The 24,032-nt window shown below is 33.3% G+C and overlaps 1 protein-coding gene and 2 long non-coding RNA genes across 3 annotated transcripts in view; 1 reads left to right on the forward strand and 2 right to left on the reverse strand.

The window, feature by feature from the left end:
* Nucleotides 1-19,362, reverse strand: part of LOC133191991 (uncharacterized) — a 31,484-nt gene extending 12,122 nt beyond the window's left edge. The window contains exon 1 of the long non-coding RNA XR_009721769.1: nt 19,319-19,362. This is a non-coding gene — a long non-coding RNA (uncharacterized LOC133191991). The remainder of the gene's footprint in view (nt 1-19,318) is intronic.
* On the reverse strand, nt 5,469-16,104 carry LOC133191989 (N-acetylated-alpha-linked acidic dipeptidase 2-like). Its single transcript, XM_061327797.1, has 17 exons — nt 15,690-16,104; nt 14,035-14,335; nt 13,636-13,761; nt 13,060-13,243; nt 12,882-12,978; nt 12,665-12,754; nt 12,495-12,580; nt 12,247-12,366; nt 11,931-12,016; nt 11,766-11,829; nt 11,511-11,670; nt 11,290-11,380; nt 10,492-10,581; nt 7,494-7,659; nt 7,322-7,403; nt 7,107-7,199; nt 5,469-6,994 (listed from the first exon to the last, which is right to left on the reverse strand). The coding sequence occupies exons 1-17, from the start codon at nt 15,917-15,919 to the stop codon at nt 6,790-6,792; spliced, it is 2,271 nt and encodes a 756-aa protein (XP_061183781.1). The 5' UTR covers nt 15,920-16,104; the 3' UTR covers nt 5,469-6,789.
* On the forward strand, nt 13,139-14,483 carry LOC133191990 (uncharacterized). The gene is made up of 2 exons (XR_009721768.1): nt 13,139-13,228; nt 14,202-14,483. It is a non-coding gene; the product is annotated as an uncharacterized LOC133191990 (long non-coding RNA).
* Nucleotides 19,363-24,032: the final 4,670 nt, after the last annotated feature.

Below are 24,032 nucleotides of genomic sequence, written 5' to 3' on the forward strand. Positions count from 1 at the left end.
TCTCAGGTTAAGGACGGCATATACATTCCTCTGTCTCTGTGTCCTTGAAAGTTCCTCTACCTGGTTTTCTTAGACGCAGATTCTGTTACGTAATTCTCCTGTAATGAAATACCAATTAAGGACACGAGAGAGAGAGAGAGAGAGAGAGAGAGAGAGCTAGAGCCAGAAGTCATCTGTTTGTTCCAGCAGAACTACCTTCTATTTCAACCAAAAACCATGCAAGTCTAAACGCTGTAGGACATTCCGCTGCAAGATCAAAACATAAGTTTGAGGACATGTAGCATTGATTTCTTGACTGGATCGCAATCGATCATGTAGAACTTCCCCCAAAAACCTTCCAAAGCTCAGTCGATAGAGCGCTCGCTCCGTGATCGGAAGATCGTGTGTTCGAATCACGGCCGCGACTGACCTAAATTGATAAAAAAAAGGTAGCAACTGTTCCTTCGCCAAGCGCTCGGCACTTTGAAGTGAAAGTTGCAGGTCCTTCGGATAAGACTTTAAAAAAAAAAAGAAAACCGTGGCCCCGTGTCACGGTAGGCGTTGGCACGATAAAGAACCCTCACTGCTCAATGGCCCTGAGGCCGAGTAAAGGTCTAAATTTGAAGCCTTCACCGGTATATGGTGAAGTCTCTATACGAGTGAAAAATTCTCCAACAGGACGTGTAAACAACATACAATCAATCAATCAATAAAACCTTCCAAGAGCGATCCCAAAGAACCTTAGTCCAACCTTAGGGACTACACACCTCCTATGTACACTGAGTAATCCACTATTAAGATCACAAAGACTTACCTGTAACCAATGAGATCAGATACTAAATTCTTCATCAACTACCTATGTTATGCCGGTAGATAGCAACAAACTTTTATCAACTCTTAAGACATTGTTATCTTTTATTGAATTCTAAACCACTAAACAATCAATTTATCCCCTTAAAATTCTGGTTCCCTTCCCTCGAAATTTATGAGAGTATTTTTTTATTGAGAGACAAAATTATATTTAGAGATCACTCTGTATTTAAACATCCTTCTCGATGTAGGGAATAATCGCCGGCTTTTTAGTGAATTTTCCTGGCATAAAACTTTACCAATTTGATACATGTATATATTTAATATACTTTCAGTTTCAGTATTTTTTTTAAAGTTAAACTTAACTTAATAAAGTTTTCAATAGATTAATCTAATTAAATTAGCTGTCAATTTAACCTGCTGGTTATTACTTCATTATTTATAGAGAAATCTTTATTACCAGTTTTTCCGCGCTTAGCTTTCTTAAATTTTATGTCCCTATAGTAAGCATCGCTGGCTTTATGCACTTTTCGGCACCATCCATTCACATTTATTTTATGTACTTGAAGTGTAAGTGTACCCCATCTTGTTAGTACGTATATTCCACCCGAAAAAGCAATCCCGCAACATTATTACATATTATTTGCCGAAGCCTATATTTGAAAGCAGAAAAAAAGATTAAAATACAGCTTTACATCAAGAAGAATACAAAATTGAAAGTATTTAAAAAGACATTGAAATTTTCTAAAATTATTTTTATTTTAAAGATTAAAAAAACTCAAAAAGGCTCAATGGGAGAAAGAGCTACTAACTAAAATAAACCTCAAAAGTATTCAATACAAACACGTGTCATGTCATCATTACACAATGACATTGAATGAAATATGCAGATAATGAACAGCAAACAAGCTCAAAATTCCATTGAAACAATAGAAATCGGGAGCAGAGCAAATACGGACCTCTTCAAACATCAGAGGTGGGATAAGGAGCCATGGAAGCGTATACATCCCCTGTCGACCGGTCACACCCGCTTACTGCTCCTTGTCATGATCGGGAAAATGGAAAAATCCGTAGACAATTCAGTGTTAAAATAATGGCTTAAAAATTAGTATGAAAAACGACAATCAGCATTCGATTTAATGATAGATTGTATTTGCCGAAAAAGGTCATTGTATCGACCATAGAACTTGCGAAATGTTGACTTCAAACGAGACTGCTAATATCCTTGTTTCATCAACTTGTTTGTCAATGGCTTGTCTTGTTTTAGGAATTCGTACGTAGAGCATGTTCTTGCATATCGAATCAATTGGGAGACATAAACTCCATATGCAGATGATAAGGGTAATTATATTGCTACGTAAATGAGGGAAGTTGACGATAGAAAAGTTGAAGACATGACGTTCATCATAAAGTTTTGTTGTTAAATTCAACTATGAACTGAGAAACATAATTATTAATTGTAAACTGTTCGTTTTTTTGCACACCACTGAGTCTTTGAATTGTTCAAACACATAGATGGTCAATAACTTTAATGTGTAAACTGAATTGAAGCTGTACTTTACCAGGTTGTTAGAGAAAAAAAAAAGCTCTATTGGTTATTAAACACAGGAAAATATTCATTTATCACTGTACTTTATATCAATGAACTTTGGGTGTGCCAAAGTATATATCTTTTAGTCACATAATTATAACTTGTTTTAAGATGCATACTGTATTGTGTTGGAAATGTCCACTTAATATTGCTCACCCTGCTGTCCAAGTACAGAAAGCAGACTTGACTTCCCCAGAGTCTTTGACACAGCAAAGCCACATTGTGTAAGGCTAGGAACGCAGGCTCTGTGAGGAGAACATGCAGCACGCAGGAAGCAATATGGTATGGTCCTGTCAACAGGGTAGTAAAATTTTTCTATTAACCATTCACTCTAAAAGTACTAGTTGGCCTTTCTAACTTTGTACTGGTTTAGGTGTTTCTTTGCTCTTTCTTCTGTTCCATACGTTTCCAAAGAAAAATGAATTAATCATATAACATTATGTGCATAAGAAGTGATGAAAAAGTAAGCAAATGGAAGCAGCAGACATGAAACTTATTGATCATACTGTTATATATTGTACATTTATTTGCTGCCAGATCATCCTTGATAGGCGAATACAGATGAAATACCGGTACATGCAGTACATAACATCAATATCGACAATGAAGTTGAATCAACACATCATGCAATTTATAGTAGTATTTTCTCTCGAAATACAAAAATTCTATTATAACAGTTCATGTATATACTGAATTAAATACATAAACATTATACTGATTTCATTCACTTCAAACTTTTACTGATTTTATATACAAGTAGACTGCATGTACTATAATTTTGAATTTTCATTATACTTTTGTATAATTTTTTTTAGAATAATATGACAAATAAACCTGCTATTGTTTCTAAAAAGTCTACCATGAAATATAGTTTTTGTGCTATATGCCCATGGTGATATAGCCGTCGAATATTCACTGGCAGCATTTGATTTCCCTCGCTTTTTATCTCGGAACTTTTCTAATTTTCTCTGCATTGAAACGTGCCACAAGTAATATTTACTTCTGTATAAAACACCTATTTATTGACTAATAGTATTCGGACAATAGAAAGTTTATTGTCTCCCAAGACAAAAACTATTTCCCTCAACTGCGACTTGAGAAATAGTTGTCTTGGGAGACAATAATCTTCCTGTTGTCCTCATAGCCAGTAAATACTTGTAGGTGTATAATATTGTCTTTCTGACATATTTTCTAATTATCAATTAAAATCTGCGTTATTAATGCAGATTCTTAGTGATAAATAGGAAATATAGGAAGACAATATGTACTGTTACATGTACATGTATTTAAATTTTGCAATAGTTATTTTTGCAATTTTGTCTAGCTTTTCAGTTCTTATTTCGTTATTTGCTGAAAACATACCTAATTAAAAAAAGTAGTTAAGTCGGTAATAAGAAGTGTCGGCCAATTCTTCATCCCATGCCTTTCATCTTGCCAATTTTTATACAATTGAAATGGAAGATTGATATCGGGGAACTTTAACATATCCATATACGATTTTGTGTTTAAAATGTGATTTTCAATTGCTGTTCAGAGAACGCATGCAAGTGCAACCATCCTTTGTTTATTACCGCCAGACGACACTCAACGACATTACTAATAATTTCTCAAAGCAGGAATTTAAACAGAAGTTCAACTTACATGTAATAATTACTTGGCCAAAATATCCTAAAATTGACAAATAATATTCATGCCACCCGAAATCAAAGATCTGAGGGCGTACTTTTTGGTCTGCTTGACTTTTAATCTGTTTGTTCACAAAACCTTTAATATTGCCTGTAACTTTTGAGCGGTTGGTGCCAGTGCTTTCATATTTCAAGGCTGATTTTAAGACCTTTCTTTAACATTTTGACCTCATAACATAACCTACTTTTGAAAAAAATAAGCCTTTGCCATAAATTCTAATGATTGGTGCTAGGGTTTTTACAAAATTTCGCATCCTTGTGACAATACCTTTCTTTGGGTACATTTTTATGCCCCCGTAATCGAAGATTAGGGGGTCATATAGTTTTTGCTCTGTCTGTCCGTATGTCTCTTTGTCTGTTAATCTGTTAGTCTGCTTGTACGCAAAAAAAAAACTTTAACCTTGCCCATAATTTTTAAATGGTTGGAGCTATGCCTTTCACTATTCACATGTATATTCCTTGTGACAAGACTTTTCTTTGGGTACCAACATATTTGACCTCTTGACCTTGGGAGTTTGACCCACTTTTGAAAAAAATTACCAAACTTTAACCCTGGCTATAACTTATGAACAGTTGGTGCTACGGCTTTCCTACTTCACTTGTGTATTTCCTTGGTGACAAATATTTTTGACCTTGGAGCTTGACCTACTTTTGAAAAATCTTAACCTTTGCCATAACTTTAAATGGTTGAGCTAGGGCTTTCATATTATACCTGTGTATTTCTTGTGTCAAAGTCTCTTAACCTTGCCCTTGGAGTTTGACCTACTTTGAAAACTTTAATCTTGGCCATAACTTTTGAATGTTAGGTGCTAGGGCTTTCATGCTTCTCATGTGTATTCCTTGTGATAAGATCTTTCCTTGGGTACAAATATTTTTTACCTTGAAGTTTGAACAACTTTTGAAAAACTTAAACCTTGGCAATAATTTTGAATGGTTGGTGCTACGGCTTTTATACTTCACAGGTGTATTCCTTGTTACAAAACCTTTCTTTGCGTACCAATATTTCGATCTCTTGTCCTTCACCTTGGAGTTTGTCTTGCATTTGAGAAATAACCTTCGCCATCAGCATACGGGGCCATCAGTGTTTCACAAACATATCTTGTTTCCTCATGCCCTCGACCTTGGAGTTTAACCAACTTTTGAAAAACTTTCACCTTGCCCATGTGCTGTATTACGGGGGCATTATTGTTCCACAAACACATCTTGTTTTTACTGATATACTTCAATCTAATGTGAAGGGTAAAATACCTAATGTACTGAATAGAGGAGATGTCTTCAATCGATATTGTGATATCCATCTCAAACAATATACATCAATATCGTTACAGTATATTATTTTCCTCTTTCATCCCTGGCTCTCTGATTAGCTCAATCGAGATCACATGTTCAAATATAAAACAACGTACCGACTGGCTGTCTTTATTTTAAGATTCTTATAAAATACATGTATATCGAATAGATATCCATTTGAAAAATGGAAACAAAACATTTAATTGTGGTGTCATTTGGGTATGATATACCGGTAACAATATTAATTTATGATCGAGTTTTACATTCTGCTTTTTGGTGCTAAATTCATTAGGACGTCATAAAATTAATGCAACTTACTTTTAAGGAGGGATTCTTCTCTGGTTTCTGACTAAATGAAATATTCAGATATATTTGCTTATATGTCTTATATATAAAGATGGAAAGGGTTTATAAGACAACATTTTTCTCTCCTCTTCATATTTTTTTTAACAACTTTGTATAGAAATTATAAACTGAAATCTAGCAGGAACAACATTTTTGGCGGAACGGCCGCGTAAGTGAGAAAATATCTCCATTTCTGCTTCTAAACATTACTACAGAACAAAGAATGAAGTCAATTTTTTAAACAATCAATTACTTAAAGAAATATATAATATATATATAATAATAACTAAGATTTCCAAAAATTTATGAAAAATAGTGGAAATTCGGATTAGCCAATAGTTTTACAGGTAGTTGAAAAATTGTGATCCTACTAGTATTTTAACAAGATACGTATATGTACGGATGCGTATATAATCAAATAAAGAAGTTGCTTTAAATTACGTTTAAAAACCTAAATCCAAAACAAAATATGTGTTTAAAAAAAAAAAAAGTTTGCCTATTCCATTTTGCCAATACTCGATTCTACAGATACATAGACCAAAGCAAAGATATTCTATACCCAGAACAGAAAACTGGTATTTGTAAGCAAGTAGCAAATAAAGAAATTCATTAACTCTTTGTGAACTCTGAATACAATTAATATTTCATCTTACATTTGTATTTTTTTTTTCAAACTATTTCCAATTTAGCTTGTTAATGTTTTTGTTTTCACCTTGGTATCATGATATCACCTCTCTTCTTTTACCTGCTATTTAACCTCAAAGGAAGCATTGATGTATACTATTATTTGTTCCAATTACTAAGTTACGATAAGAAATAAAGAGGACACTATTTTTGCTGGAAGTTGACAAATAAGGTTGACTTGTCACCAAGAAATAAAAATCAGTTCATTACTTTACTGTACATTGTATATCTGAACTATCTAAAAACGCGTGAAAAGAAGGAACATGTACATATGAACATGCATTGATTCTGAAATGAATATTTACAAGAAAATAATAAAAATTATCAAAAACATCAGTGTATGCAATTATTTTCTAAAACGAAACAAAGTTTATTATCCTAAAATATTTCACACACTGTCCCTTGCTACAACGGCATAAATCTGGACGCTTCCCGAAGAGTAGAGGCCGCTGACTCGATTGTATAGAGAATAACGGTAAAATGTTTCTTCACTATTTCCCATCTCCTTTGTTCATCTGGACTTCCCTCTATCTCAAACATTCCGTCCGCCAGTCCTGGAAAACTGCTACCAGCGTACGTATTGACACTGCTCTCCGCAAACAGAACATGTCTGAATAAATTGGTAAAGAAAACATTTGATGTGCAAAGTTGTGCCTTTTTTTTAATTTGAGAATAAGAATGATATAGTTCCATTTAGACTATTGACTAAAACGTGTGAATACCTGGCCAATGGGCGCCCTGGAAGACCTTGAGGGTCTATGAATGCCCTCTCTAACTGTAGCAGCTGATCGTTTATTTTTCGAATAGCGAATGGGCTGTAAAAATTTAGATATAATTAGGTATATGAAACTGATATGATTTTGGTAAATTTAAAAAAAAAATGCAAGATATAAATACATTTCTGAATCTTAAGATGCAAACTGACATGCAGACTTACTCTTTCTTGTTCACGGAATCTACAGATTTCTGAAAACCTGTTGTCTCAGATGTGAATAAACGTGAAGTGTTATATAGCAATTCTAGATAAAGAGAAAAAAACCCATCAGAGAGGTCTTTTTTCCAATTAATAGTGAAATAAAGTAAAAGATAAAAAAAAATCTCCATCTTGCCTAATTGAATCCCGTTTTTCCTCATCAAGGCTCCAAAATCAGAATCAAGTTGTTTAACAAGACTTTGCAGTTTAAGTGAATAGTCCTCAACTTTGAAAGGAATAATCAGGGAGTCGGCAAGGTTCCGTGCTAACTCCGCCCACGTTTGTCCTACTGCCCGATGACGCTATATGCGAAAGTAATCTGTCATTATTTCATATCAGATAACATAAAAATATTTAACCAAAAATTGATTTATTAATTTTTATTTTTCTAAAACATATTCCTGCATATCCAAATTTGATAAAACAAATTCAAATTACGACACTTTGTTTCTACACGAAAAGTAATAATGACCGAAAATCTAATAAACCGGGATTATTACATTTTGCGTTAAATAAATACATGCGTCAAAATCAACGCAGAATGTAATAACGCAAAATGTAATAAGAAACTTTAGGAATATTACATTTTACGTTATCACGTTTTGCGTTGATGTCAACACAAAATCTAACAAGCATTCTGAGAATATTGCATAGTTCCCTACCGGCAAGTTTAATCTGGTTCCGTTTAAAAATTGAAAATGCCATAATTCCGTCAAAAATCAATGAAGCGAAACAAAATGCAACTTGATCTATAACTCATCATGGTAAAGTCACATACCAAAACTCAGCTCAATATCTGCAAGCGTTTAGAAAAAAAATTGCGGAAAACCCTGAAAAATTGAAAAGGTCGTAATTCCGTCAAAATCATTGAAGCGGAACGAAATGCAAACTTGATCTGTGAGTCATCAAAATACTCTCACATACCGAAAATCAGCTCAATATCTGCAAGCGTTTAGAAAAAAAGTGCGGAAAACCAAGTGGAACAGACTGACAGACAGACAGAGGGACAGACAGACGTACGGACAGACTCAGAGGAATCCTATAGTCCCCTCCGGTTTCACCTGTAGGGGACTAATAACGCAGATTTTAATAAGATATTTTTTGGATTATTATTTTTTAGTTATTATATTTTGCGTCGATATTAAGCAAAACGCAACGATGCAAAATGTAAAAAACACACTTATTATCAGTAAGGTTGAGAAATTCACACCAATGATTATATATTGCTTTATTAAATATTATACATTTATTGCATGATCGTGAGGGAAATATGAAGATTTATTCAGCCAAGAAAAATCCTATTCCCCGAGGGCTTCGCCCGAGGGGAATATGATATTTCTTGGCTGAACAAATCTTCATGTTTCCCGAAGATTTATGCAATAAATTGTTTATTATACCGAAACAAGTAAAAACTTTGGAAAAACCCATAAACTTTCAAATTCGGCACCGCTCTTCAGTTTTTAACGTAGTGTTACTGAAACAATTTACAGAAGTCCATCAGCAATTTTGTAACGTGAACCAGGCTATTGACGTCTACTACTCTCGAAAGTTTTCGTTCAACGAACGATAACTATTGCGGGAAAATACACTAGATCTCCGAAGAGGTTGGATATGATGAAAAGCATGACGATGACAGGGAAATATGAAGTTTTATGGCCCTGTCACGTGATAATCTTAAACCAATCAGATAACGCGTTGTATAGAATAATTATAATGAGGTATAATAATATTAAGTATTAGCCGTTTCCTGTCGTCTACGAAATACAATGTACATGTAATGCAAGTTCCATTTCAAGGGATCAAATTATTTCCTGGCTTTCAGACATGACAATTTTAATTAATTTTTATTTAATGCAAAAGGGCATGCCCGTCTTGTGTTCACGTATATCTGAGTAACTAGTATTTGATTCACCAATTATATCATTAAATTCCATCAATTTTAAAACATATTTTTTATTCAGTGCCACAAGTTATTCAGTGGATACTTAGTGTACAATTTTTATGATAGAAGCGTGCAATGCAAAAAATTACTCAAATTCTTTTAGACAAAGAGCAAGAGCCACTTAAAGCCGTTTATGGCCCTGAGAATTTCTGAAAAATTGGAACTGCTCAGTTTTGGTTGAGAATGCAGTATTTATAACTTGAACACTTGTTGACTGTGTATCCATTGAACATGACGTAATTTTCTCTCTGGTCAATGCATTATGACGTCATAAAATGCGTCATTTTTCCCATATCCTGTAAATTCTCTTAAAAATGGCCAAAAGTTGAGGTATTTTTTCAATATTTCATATAGAGCACAACCCCTGATCCAAAATATGCAATTACATAATGAAAGATCGGTTTCTGAAGATCACAAAACATGTTTTAATTTTTGGATCGTGGGCTGTGCTCAGATTTTAATTCTTTGATGAAGGTAGTCAAATACGCATGTTTTCTGCAAAATTCAAGAACATTACATTTTCACAAAGCCTGTTTTTCAATACCTGGATTCTCAAAAAGAAATTTTGTTATAGGAAATGAAAGCACTAAGTCTCTACTTTATGTTGATATATAAAATGGGACAGGGGGTGATAGTCAATTAATTGATATAAGGACAGGGCCATTTTATGCATAAAGTGAACCTAGCTCTTTATGCATTAACAAAGGAAATTTATATTTAAAGTACCTTAAAAGCATTTCATATTCCTAACCCGACTCATCCACTGCGGCACAATACCTTTTCATTTTTATTTATATTAAAGATATGTTTAAATCAATTTTATGATGTTTTGCGTTGAACACAACACAGGAAAATGTTTTGTTTATTACATGTTCATTTTATTACATTTTGCGTTGCTCTCAACGCAAAAATTAAATAACGCAAAAAGTAATCATCAAAAAGTACATTATTACATTCTGTGTTAATCTCGACGCAAAATGCAACAATCCTAAAAAGTCTGTTATTACATTTTGTGTTATTACATTCTGCGTTGATTTCAACGCAAAAGGTAATAACGAAAATGTAATAATTCCAGTTTATTACATTCTGCGTTGTTATTACATTTCACGTTGTAACAACGCTTATATATACTAAATTTCTTGTAATTTCTTTCACTTTAATTCAAAAATGAGCTGTAGGAAATAGATTTTACCTTGAAACCGCGGTCCATAATCTCATCCACCACCTTAAAAGTCTCGTACTTCGAATGGTAAAGTGGGTAGGAAGAAATTTTGTATTTATTCTGTAAAATTAGTTTACAGGTACTTTAGTCATACAATCAGGAAAGACAAGGTCAAAATAACTAATCCGTACTTTCTTCTTGTTCCACTAACACATGGCGATTGTGATTAGATATATAAAAAACCCAGAAGTCTCTGACGAGACTATAGCTCTACTGGTCGTACTTATAAAGGAAGATAAAATAGCACTCGGACTTGAAACTTTGAAACAGCAATAAACAGAATAATGATCCTTGGTTTAGTCTCTTTTTGTGGCAAGATTTATTGCAATCAGACTAAAACTGTAGAAGGAGTAGCCTTTTAAAACAATTTTACAGAAATTTCGATTTAAGTTACCATGGCAACATCATTCAACAAAATCAAAAAAAAAAAGATACGACAATTATGTATCTCAGTGAAGTCTACTACAAAATCAAAATCAAAAACAGATAGACATATATTATGTATCTTAGTGTAGTCTTCTTGTGTGCCAAGTTATATTGAAATCAGATCAAAACTGTAGGAGGGGTAGCGATTTGAAAAATTGTTTACAGACGGTCTGACAGACAGACGAATTGACGACGGACACCTTACTATCGCATAAGCTCTTCTGGTCTCTGACCAGTAGAGCTAAAAGACAGACGGATTGACGACGGACACCTTACTATCGCGTAAGCTCTTCTGGTCTCTGACCAGTAGAGCTAAAAGCTGAATTATTTTGAATTTCTCACTGAATTGTATGTATATCGAATATCCAGACAAGGTAAGCCAACACGTTTGATAAAAGGGGCATAATCGCTACCAGAGCCCATGTCAGAAATTCTGAAATCGGAAAAAAAATCAGTGAATTTTACTATAGTATACGCTGTATCAGGCATTTCTAAATAAACCTTTAGTGTAATTTTCGTGAATAAAAATATTTTTGACAACGTTAGACTGGCAAGAAAAATACCTTGGAAGTTTATTGTCTGTATCAGGAAAACTAGACAGCCATTTATCATAGACGGTTTTCATTGTGAATTCCTGCTCGTCCGGGTTTGGAACCTTTTTTGTAGCATCATAAATAACAGAGTTTAACAGAGGTGTACCAAGCGACCGAAGAGAGTAATTACCTAATTAATATAAAAAAATAACCAATTTCAATCAGCATCTACATGTATTAATGAGCCTAAGAAAATAATGGAAGGGAAGAATTCATTAAATGTACCTTGCACTGCAATATCCACATTCAAATAGGCAACTGCTCGAGATCCAAGATTTTTCACATATTGCTGATTTAGTAGAGATAGAATAAATTTCATTTTCAATGGAACTGTGTTTTTTTTTTTAGCAAAAGCTATGATTTTCATATTAAAAAATGTAGGTATTTCACCTCTATCCATTCTGTAGATCCAATAAGTCCATATTCTTCCGCACCCCAGCTACAGAAAACAATCGTTCTCCGCGGGCGCCACCTGTCTGCAAGGACATGATTTGAAAAAAAACCCAATTCAAGATTCCCCAAAGTAGTAGACTAGTATATATAGGCCTATATATCTATACATAAAATGCCCCTTGCCTTGGTACAAATTTCGAAAGATTTAGCAAAAATATATTTTGCCATAAAATGGTAATTCTAAATTGCACGTATAATTTCCAGCTAAATTATCAGTAGAACGTTTAAGGAAAACTGTTCCTTTTAAACTTACTTGTTCGAACAAGGTTTCCCATTACTCGGGACACCTCTTTCATTACAGCAGTTCCACTGGATGGATCGATTGCTCCAAAGACCCACGCGTCACGATGGTTGCCTAGCAACACATACCTATCTGAGAAATCGAAATTTTGCAAATTGCTATTGGACATAGTGCTTAAATTTTCTAAAGTATAAATAATCTTTGTAATAGATTTTCTTTTACATGCGTTTCCAATTTCTAATAGGTTCTTATTCGCTGACCAGGCTCAATTCTTCCCCGGATGATCCCAAAAACATTGTAGGTTCTTCTTTTACTATTCTTCGTAGAAATTCTTATTCTTATCCGCCTAAAGAGGGAAAAACCGATGACGTAATTGATATTACAATAGATACAGCATTATAATTCTTAAAACAATTTAATTTTTTCATACCATCCAGAGTTGCCTAATTGTCCGCCATATTTGTAAGTTATATTGAGTGCTCCTTTCCAGCTTTGTGGGACCTCAGCTCCATTCATATATCTGACATCAATATCATAAACATGAGGTCATTTCTTTACAAGATATTAATTCATAGATACATGCATGGTATTACAGATATCAGATATCAGAAGTGTTTGAAAAGATATAAAATGTTCCTATAAGTTACCCAATAAGTGTTTTGGCAACACCATATCCAATCGGATGAGAAGGAATCTTTGGAAGCTCCGCCTCTGAATCGCTTTCATTCAATCTGTATGCATTCTCTGTTAAGTAAAATCAGCACGAGACCTGTAATTTAAAATCGATATAGACAATGCTATCCGTGTTTAATGGTAGTAAAATACCTGTAGCCGGGTAACCCGGAGTAAGAGGATCTCCTCCAATAAATATTGCCCCCCGCTGTGTGCCCGTGTCTGGAAGCCACCAGTCGTGGGGGTAAATCTGTGAATCCTCACCGTCAACAGCGTAATCCGCTGGATCTGAGTAGATTATTATTGCTATAGCTCCATGAAGGTAGGCTTGATTGACCTTAAATCAAGAAATATATTTTTTTGAATGTTTATTACTTAGTGTAAAAATAAATTTTCACAGATTTGACATGACCCCCCCCCCCCACCCCCCACCCCTTCACCCGATCATATTCACGAGGACGGTCTTTAAAATAAATAATTTATTGTTCTAACACATATTTAAAAAGCCTGATAACTAAATCGTTTTATTGAACATAACGAATATCAAAGAAATTTTATAATACTGTTAAACCTACATGTATTAATGCATACTAGTATTAGACCCATGTGCAAGAAAAAAATTGTGGAAAAGAAGAAAAAATGGCGAAGACGTAAAATCCCTAAAATGTATAATGATTATACATGTATATGAAGGGGGTTTTCCTGTGCATAACCACCTGTGTTACAGACCTTGTCGCCTCTGAAGATTTTGCCGTATCGAGCCAGTACGATTTTCCCTGTAACGTTGATGTTCGTATTGTTTGCCAACCATCTATAATCCTCCACCCGTCCATAGTTTACGTACACAAGGTCCATCTACAGAAAAAAGACAAATTTCTGATTTTTAAGCTTTCCTCAACTAAACGTAAAAGAATAGAATACTAAGTTTATATTTTATGGTTCTTGGTTGATGGATTTACTAATAAGCAGTTACACATTCACATTTGAAATCTTCATCGTCCACCCAAAGAACAAAACAGAACATAACTCTATCTTTTTTTTTAATCTCTGAAATGAGTGTTTAAAGTGACTGTTTTTTCTCTGGTGTAACATCACAATATAAACAAGAAAAGTGTATTTTTGGCTTACTGAACTTATATCGCCAGGTGCAGAGTAGGCATTGAATGGGGGTACAACATTTGACTTGTTTTCGCTGGGATCCAGAATTGGTTCGTACAGAGCGGACTCCCAAACTATCTGATTCGTAGAATTGTAGACAAATATCCGATTCATCTTGCTTTCGTCCTCTGTTTCAGGATAGGAAAGCAGTACATCATATGGTGTGATGAAAGCTTCATCAAGACCCACCGATTTCCAGAAGTCATGAAGCTCCTTAGCCTGTTTATAATCTGCATCTGTTCCAGCGAGATGAGGGTATTCAGAGAGTTCTCTATTTAAAAAAGTGCACAATATTTGACAACTATTAGAAATTCGTCAATTTTGTCCACGTTTCCACATCGTCAAAGTTTCAACTTTTACAGTATCATAAAGGTCTATGTTATCTTTGTCTGATCTCTGAAATATATCTATAAATGACATTTTGTGTTTTATCATTGGTATTGCTAAATGGTATCAAATTTATCTATTTTAAAGCTTGATATTTTCCGTGCCTTTAAAACTACACCGATTTATTTCAATTTGACATCATATAAAAAGGAAAGGGTATGCTTAAGTCATAAGTCCGTATATAGCCTATAGAGGATCGTACATTTTGACCGTTGTTTGTGACAAATGTAAACCTCAGTTTTAGTACTTTTAGTACTGTGATTAAATCCGTTAGCGCTGTTGGCACCCCTATGTGTTACCCATGTTGTTATTCAGCTACATGTACAAAGGTACCATGCAATGTGGAACAAATTTATACGGTCATCTACCTGTAGTTCTGTATGTCAGACAGGGAGTTCATGGCTCATTCCCAAAAACCTATCATCTGTTGCATAATTACAGTGAATTAGTAACAGGAGAAATGTACTGAGGTAATTCGTGATTCTGCATTGATAAGATAGAGTTCAAGAGAGAGAGAGAACTAACCTTAAATTCTGGAACTCATGCAGTAAATCACAAAACCGGAAATTTTGAAATGGGGGTGGGGGTCAGCCGAAAAAAAAAGCAATATTCGAAGTCTAAATACTATTTAAGGGATAAGGGCTGACTCTCATTCGTTGACGGCAAAATTTTTACAATAAATATTTCGAGAAAATATTCTTTGTAGGGCAGATAAAAAATAAACTTATGGGTAATTTTGTACTTCATATAATCTGGTAATGTTTCTTCTCTTGCGGTGCTGTCTAATTTTTAGACATAATTAGTAATTAACAAAGTACGTACAATTTATTTTTGGACACAATTTAAGACATATTCAGTGTACATATCCTTGTCATAAAACTTAATAGGTATATGACGAGTAAAAGCACAAATTATATAATTATTACGTGTAATCATACATGTGCGAGTCAACAGCATTTATATTTATGGTCTACCATAAAAAATCACGTCTTTAAATACTGTGCCGAGCTTAAATAGACCGAAATGAAGGAGTGTTATCCCTACCACTTTGCAAGAAAACGCTGCGTATGAAATTTATAATAAAACGTCCAAAACACCACCGTTTTTCATGATTTGCGGTACTTAAGAATGCGTTTTAAATTTTGTTTGAAACTGTCAACATTTACAAATAGGACGAATTCTATGTATTTTTTTTTTTAGCCAACCAGTTAAAAAGAAAGAAAATGACAATATTTTACCGCAAATATTGCCGAATATTTTCACTCCTAATCTGACTGATGATCTCGGGAGAGATGGTTGGGTCTCCATCTTGAACAAGGCTTTCTGGTATTCCGGAAACATTTTGATCACCGTCCTCCATACAGAATCCGAATCTCCCAATTATCATACCAATTCCTAAACCCACGGCAGCCGCTATTAGCGTCCATAGCAAGAGATTCTTTTTGGCTTGTTGGTGCACAGAATTCATTGTTCACTTATCTTTAACCGAATAAACTTCGTAGACACCTAAAAATTCTCCTTGTAGTAAATTCAGCAGACAATGGATATCGTAAATTGTTAAGCGTTGTGTTTGATCATTTTTTGGCAAATAAAGGGTAAAAATCCCAGGAATTGTTGTTGCGCTCAGTAAATATAGTCCTTGGACGCTCTAGATCTGAGGCAGTTTTAGTGATAAGTAACTTCAGTGCTGGCTAGATAATCCCGCAAAGCAGCTTTGCGCAGACGTTATCTTTTCATCATTTAATGAAGTCGCCTTTTTTCTATCCATTTTTTTTTCAAAGGGGGGGGGGCATTTCTTGCAAGAAAATTGTTTGGAAAAAGAGTTTTTTTTTCTTAATAAATTGTTTACATATTCATAAAGTAAGATTGTATTAGAAAGAGAAAAAAGACATATATGATGTATGCTAAAAAGTATTATTAAAATAGCTGCGTCCACCTTTCACTCATCATTATAAACGTAACGATCAGAGAAGTATGTTTGCGTATTTTATGGCACTCTCCTATCAGAAAGCAGCTTTTTATTGCTAAATTTTATGCATTTCTACATATACAAGGACATATCCAAACATTTGTGGGGAGGGGGTCAAATCTAGTCAAAATATTCTACAAATATATATTAAAGACACTTAAAATGGAGCTATTTTGTAATGTTTAATGGACTTTTGAGCTTGAATAATAGTACTGTTCGTTATCTCCTTATATTTCATTCATTACAATTATTTGTAGTGAATTTTTATTAATAATGAAAATGATATACATATATTGTTAAAGATTATTAAAAGAGAAAAATGTTTATAGATATATTATAACAAATTTGAGAGTTATAAAAATATTTTTGTGAATACAAAATAAATTTAATTTTGAAGAATACATTTTTAATAATTATCATAGTCTCTTTTTTATAAATAAATTTTGCATTGGTCTTTAATAGCATGTTTGGGGGGGAAACATCTTGCAATACAATTCAACACTGTGTCGTGTAATTATAGGAAAGACAATAAATTATTTAAAGAAAATACATCAAAATTAAGTCCAAAAATGTCCATTTCGCTAACATGTCTTGTGTCCTGCGATGAAGAGAGAAGGCGTACTTGTTTCAGACATCCAGGCGGCAACCTGTTCACTTTTATCACATGTCATATTGACCCGATTAGTGTCGCTGAAACGAGTGAAAATTTAACCGGAAAATGGCTGCTACTGTTCAAAGTGCTGTTGCTGCAATAAATAATTTTCTTTCAAGTGACGAGGACAACAATTTAGAGGATATTTTTGCATTTTAACATTTACTAGATCGATGCAGTGCACAATCTTTTAATTTACAGCACATGGCTTCGTTACGATGAAAAGTGAAATGTAACTTCAAAATTAAATGAAAAAACAGTTGGTAGTGCAAATATAAACAAACATGTTGTAAAATTACTTTTTACCTCAGTACTGTATGTTAATTGAAAATAAACAATTGCAAATGATAAAAAATGGATATTTCATCGGCAAGAAATCTTTTACCTCCGTTTTCCGCCATATTGCTTTACATTTGCCAGCTCGAAATTTTCCGAACGAACCGCAAACCGAGCTACTTTCTGACCACCCGGCGGCTTAAAAATATTTGAAACAATATACGTGCCCACTTCCAGAAGTATCAACCGGTTTGACTCTGGTTATGAAACAAGTGCTCCCAAAGTCAACAAACATTCTATAGCATGAGCAATTCTAGTCCTTACCAGCAAACTTAAGTGCGTTCCCTTAGAAATTAAAAAGCTCGCAATTTCGTCAAAAACTCATCAAAGCGGAACAAAATGCAAACTTTCTCTTGAAATTCATCAAGGTTAGACTCGGTCGAGAGGGGACGCTTACTCCTCCTAGGCACCTGATCTCACATCTGGGATTTCCTGGGACCTGTGTTTTATGCAGAATTGTATTGTGAGATCGATCACTGTTCCTTATTCTCATCTTTTTTATTTCCATAATTTTTTTTCTTAAAATTATTTTTAAAAAAAATTAATAAAAACTTTCTTAGTCAAAAAAGTATCTTGTGATGCATTAATTGCTGTGTTCTTTAGTAGGAGTTTAAGTTAGTGATTGAATTCCATAAAGAAAACACGTCTTTTGCATAGTATGCTCACAAGAGACAACATTTGCTACCAAACACTCTACACCTCTACACAGTATGGTATTTTGAGACACAATGAAATGTCTAGCAAACTTCGATACATGAAAATCCAACTTGCAGAATATCAATAGCACGGAGCTCATTTTACGTGACAAGGCTAGCAAAATGTTGAATCGTCATTATTGTCAGTATCGCTATTTAGGAAGTCAGAGAAACTGTCTTATCTGGCATTGCTTCCTAATGTAATTGTTGATTTAGAATTTGGTCGAACTCTGGTGTAAGTTTTTCGAACTAATTTTTTTTAATCGGATCTGTGAACATAAAGATCCCTTTTGCAAGAAATCATAACATATATTAAAAATGTAAATTTAATTGAGCATTTTGATATGCAAAGTTACATTTTTATAAAATTTATTATAAAAATTTGAATGCTGGATTTCATACAAATGAATATTGATAACATACGTATAGAAACACATTAAAAAAAATAAAACAAAATAAAAACAAATAAAAGCAAAGAATTTCAAGTAAGCATAATTACGATCATGATAACAGAAAATATATTAGTTAATGGTAATGTGTATTTAATCAGTATGGCACTTTTCTCCCTCTTTTCATAGATTATGGTTCATAGCATCTTCCTCCTTTGTCTTTGTTGTGCTTAAGACTTCCAATTAATCTCTTATGGTGTCTTGTTCCATTGAATGAAAGAAATCGAAGATTGATAATGAGTGACAGTTTATAAAGATATATACCTTGGTATATTCTTCTTTTATAACAGTTTAATTACCTTCTAGTTCGAGTAAAAATCTTGCCAATCTCAATACCGTTGGACATTCCTCTGTAAAAACAAGATGACACAAAATGTGTAACTATACATATGCCCAAAAAAACTTTACTAAAAGTATTCAATTTCTATATTGGGTAGCATGAAGTCATTAAAGCATTAAAGTTATATGCTGTTTGACACTGTCATAGCTCGTAATAATAATATTTTCTTCGTTGACTGTCATGATTTTTTTTTTTTTACAAATTTCTTCGAATGTGAGTATTTCAATGGTAGAAGAATGTACCACACACCCTCAAAGTCACCTCTCTCTTTCTCTCTCTCTCTCTCTCTCTCTCTCTCTCTCTCCAGACTAGATATTTTCATAAAAACTAATTTTTGTGTAGATTCCTATTCAAAATCACGAAGATAGACAAGGTAGGAAACGGATACGGAGGTCTAACTTTCATGCCAGTAAAATTTTTACTCACCGCCATGACGTGCTCGATACTCAGACAACGCCCACATTCTCTCCCTCTCTGTGTGACGTTCTATAATGGATCGCACTCTGTGTCCTACGTCATCCCAACCTAAAACATAGGAAAAAAGATGTGTCTGATTTTTTCACGCAAGTAAGATTTTTTAAGTGGAAAGGTATTCAGATCCATCAGGAACATGAGGAAATAAACTCAAAAACACGAGAGATAGGGGGCGATACATTACATATACAAGTACATGTTATCTTATAGAAGATAAATATATTCCCATGGATTTTGCAATCTCTAATTCAGATCATGCGTAGTATCGCTAGCGCTTTTCTGATATACTGTATAGATTACCAAATTTTCGTGATATAATATTTTTTCGAGACTGTTTTTTGCGACATTTTATAAGCCATATATATATATATATATATATATATATATATATATATATATATATATATATATATATATATATTATATATATATATATATATATATATATATATATATATATATATATATATATATATATATATATATATATATATATATATTTACGAATTTCGGTTATTGTTCTATACAATCTTTAGTACTATAAATATACGCGAAAATTAAATTAACGCGATTGGACAGTCGGTCTCGCGTAATTACGCCAAAAAAGTTCTCGCGAATAAAAATTGATTTGTATTACACGTACTTGTAAATGTTACTTAAATATGTTTGTTACCTAGCATCTCTTCGTGAACATTTCTAAAAGTTCTTGTACTCTCAAGTCTCATATCTCTATCCAATCCAGCATCTGCAAAAAACGTACAGCCATACAGTATACACGATTAGTTTTCTTTTCTTACAGATTGTACTGAAAGTTTTGGGGAACATTAAGATATCAACATTCACCGACGTCTATCTAACTGCAGCTTCTGATACATGTATGTTTTAAAATTACGTGGGGCATTTGAAATAACGGTTACTTACAAGAATTACAAGTGTTCTTGACCCTGTGTCATTAATCATGACCTTTGACCAATTTTTTAAAATTGCTTGAAAGAGGACGACATACAAGTAGACATGTCTCTCTTTCATGGGAAAGACTTGCACAAATTTTCATTGAACCAGTGATCTTGACCCTGATTTCTGATGCATTTTTTAGAAGTGGGTGTTCAGTGTAATTACTATATTTGTAGAGCAAAGATAAGACTTTGTAAGAGTCCAATTGAGTTTGAGAGGATGGACTGTTCTGTGTTTTGTCAGGAGATTGTATTTTTTTAACCCCACGTTATATAATTCCTACCTGGTCTATCTTCGTGGTGAATGCTCGTGAAAGGCCTTGTCCTCCCGAGTCTTACAACTGTGATCAATTCTGATTCTGTTAAATAATAATTAACATATATCAATTAACATGTGTTTGATTTTAATCATTTGAGCCAAAGGCTCCTGTGATTTTTTTAAATAAATATGTGACTGGCGTCTGTCCTTCTGTTTTTGTGACCTTTTCGATATCATTCTCGACTCCCTTTCAAAAGCAAATTAAATTTGACGTGCGACATTTTTGGATCAAATTAATTATATTATTTTTTATAAGAAGGACTAAGCTTCTTTTAAGAGGAGACAATTTCTTAAATAGTGACTCATTAAACAATTCTTCTCAAAGGCACTGAACCAGAAAAGAATAACACGCATGAAAGATTTTTCACTAAGTGTATGAATCGGGTGAACGTTATGTTCCATTGCCCTTTGTTTATCTGAATAAATTTCTTCTTGATTTGAACTACTGACATTGGGTAAAACTATTGTCACTTGTGTTATTTCATTGTGCATTGTTTTTTTTTTTTCTGGTGTTGGGGAGAGTTATGAGAACAAGACTATTTTTTTATGAAAGGAAGAGCAGAGAATAGCCTTGCTTCTTACTGCGAATTTTGGTTTTCATGTTTGACTCCGACAGTTTTCAATTTTCAATTATTCAACATGTGTTAAGAGACATATTTTTTTTATTTTTCATTGATAACGATTATAAAAGATGTGAAATTTTAAAAATTGCTTTAATTGAAGGTTTCCTTGTTTTTATTCATACATTTCAAATTTAAAAAAAAAAAAATCTTCAGATATTAATTTTATGGTATTGCAAAAAGCTTCTACAAGAAGTACTCCATAGCTCTAGAGTGTAAAAGATATAAATTATTAAAACAACACATGATGAGTTACGAATATAATTTTTCATTTGCTACACATTCACCATCAGCTCATACATTTACCTTTGTCGCTTTCCCCCTAAACACGAAAAATAGTGCGTGCCTTTAATTTCTAAGGTAGATTTTTACTCAGTATATTTCCGGCCCGTAGAGCGCTGAGGGGGGGGGGGGCACTTTTTTCTGAGAATAGTCTTTTACAGTAGTTTTAATATTGAAATTTTCCTTTAGATCCCCCCACGTTTTGTTCCTGTACAATCAAACACTGGCAAATTTCAGCATTTAAAAAAAAAGCAAAGGGTTAGAGAACCCCCTCCCACACTAAACTTGGGCAGTTTACGTTATTTTCCCGCTTGTCAAATTTATTTTGGAGGCCCCGAACTTTTAAAATCGATGCTGTGGGCCCGTATCTAGATTTAATATTAATACTTTAACTTGAAAGAATCCTTAGAAAATAATTTTTAACCTTTTGTCCGAAATCTTGTAGAGGAAGATAGAAACGAACGACAACTCTGCATGGAAGATTTGCCTGTCTCTATCGCACAAGACCAGTCTAGAGATTGTTTAGAGTAAAACAATGCCAACTACAGTAACACGGTGAATAAGCTTACGTTTTCTCATTCTCTTCTATCGGCTCAAACATACGAAATCAATATTGCAACATATTTCACTCAGTTTCAGAGAGAGTATTCCCAGTTTGGTCATGTATTTTGTTTTCAATATCATCTACTTTTAGTATATTTGTGTTTCAATCAAATCTTTAATACCGTGCACCTTTAAAATCTAATAGATGATATCCGGGCTCACTCACCGTTATAAACTTCTTTATCATTTTCAATATTTTCACTGATTTATAATTAGTTATTTGCGGAATTAACTCTGTGGAGAAGATTTAGAAGGACCATGAACGAAAACTCGAGTTTCCCAATAAAAACTCCTTATTTCGATACATTTGCTTTTAAACTTTTAAATAAATATTCACTGTTTTCAATTTCACAATTTTATTGAGAGCACTAATATTCCAACTATTAACTCCGTTACATTACTTTGCTTTAGGTCTATGCTTTTACTCATATAGTATATACGATTAAAAAAATTAAGCAATAAGTATTATCCAAAAAAAAAAAACAAAACAAAAAAACAAAAAGAAAAACAAAAACATATCAACCAAATAAAAACGATAGTTCTTTTATTAACAAAACCTGAGGTTTTTCTCTTTTAATTTAATATTTCTACTCATAATTATGACCTCGACGGTTGACCTTGAGTGAAAGTCATCATACACCTTTAGTTCATCGTCAATAACTTACTCTCGTTTCAATACATTCCAATAATTGTATTCAATTCAATAAAAGATATTGCAAAATGCGATTTCATAATCTCATCGTTTTGTGATCTTGACCTTCTAGGAATGACTTGAATCAATATTTTGACATATTATTAGGTCATCTACAACAACATACAAACGTTTGAATCCATTCCAATCAAGGGTTTGAGAGTTGTGGTCATAGTACGATTTTGTGTCCGACAGAAAGGCAGAAAAAACAGACAGACAACGATAGCAAAACCAAAGTCTCCTCTCACTGAGCGAGACATAATGGAAGATAAAATCATACTGTAAAGCATCAGGTCATTTTCTTGTCTGGATTACAATTTTAAGATTTCAAACAGGCGTAAAGTTACCTCAGCAGCTTAAATAGTTTTGGACTTTGTGTGACAGAAGAAATTGAATCAAACCATGAGATACATGCATAAAGTGATTATTTTTTTTTTCGATAATCAAGTTTATTCTCATTTGTGATTTCAGACATAACCTAGCACTAGTTCATTTGATGTTCTTCTTAATCATATTCATGCCATGGAGCTCATAGGACCCGGTTTCTGTGGTGCTAGCATCTCCCCCCCCCCCCAACCCCAATAAACTTTAGCGACTACGTTGTCTTCCTCAGTGTTATCATATACATAAAATTAAAAACTACATATATTTGTATTGTTTCTTAAACTAGATAAATATAATTGTCTTACCACGTTCCATATTCCACGTACATCCAACAATATTTGTATTTATGAGAAATATGAATCGTACACACACACGTCTAGCCTATCTCCCATTTAATAAAAATGCAACTTTTTATAAATTAAATTAAATGACAATGTCTTATTTATTTGCTTTATCTTTTTTACAAGTAATTTTATTTTATTTTTTTTTAAATTTATTTTTTTAGAAAAATTTAAAAATTAAGAAGTAAAAAGTTCAGTAAAATTTTAAGCATTAAACACCTTTAATCATTTAATTTAAAATATTTATAAATAAGTATTTGAATACTTAAGTGTCAAAACGACAACATTGCAGGTATATACAATGTTAGATTCTGGGCGGGAACTCTGATCAAATCGATAAATTGGAATTGTAGGTAAATCGTTGGTTGGAAATATCGCACTTATCCAAAGAGAGATAACTCTAACTATGTTGGCTGGAAACATACATGTATAAAAAAAGGAATAGTGTTGCATATTTGACATATGACCGTATT

The sequence above is a fragment of the Saccostrea echinata genome, unplaced genomic scaffold (genome assembly GCF_033153115.1).
Source record: "Saccostrea echinata isolate AGI-Se365-2 ecotype Australia unplaced genomic scaffold, CSIRO_AGI_Sech_v1 ptg000025l, whole genome shotgun sequence".
Lineage (NCBI taxonomy): Eukaryota > Metazoa > Mollusca > Bivalvia > Ostreida > Ostreidae > Saccostrea > Saccostrea echinata.

Bases quoted from the DNA above. Each gene is read 5' to 3' on its own strand.
- LOC133191989 (XM_061327797.1), bottom strand. From the start codon at position 15,919: ATGAATTCTGTGCACCAACAAGCCAAAAAGAATCTCTTGCTATGGACG. The intron at 14,336-15,689 runs GTAAAATATTGT...TTTTTTAAATAG, and splicing joins AATATTCGGCAATATTTGCG to AGAACTCTCTGAATACCCTC. The intron at 13,762-14,034 runs GTAAGCCAAAAA...TTTTTTCTGTAG, and splicing joins CACCTGGCGATATAAGTTCA to ATGGACCTTGTGTACGTAAA.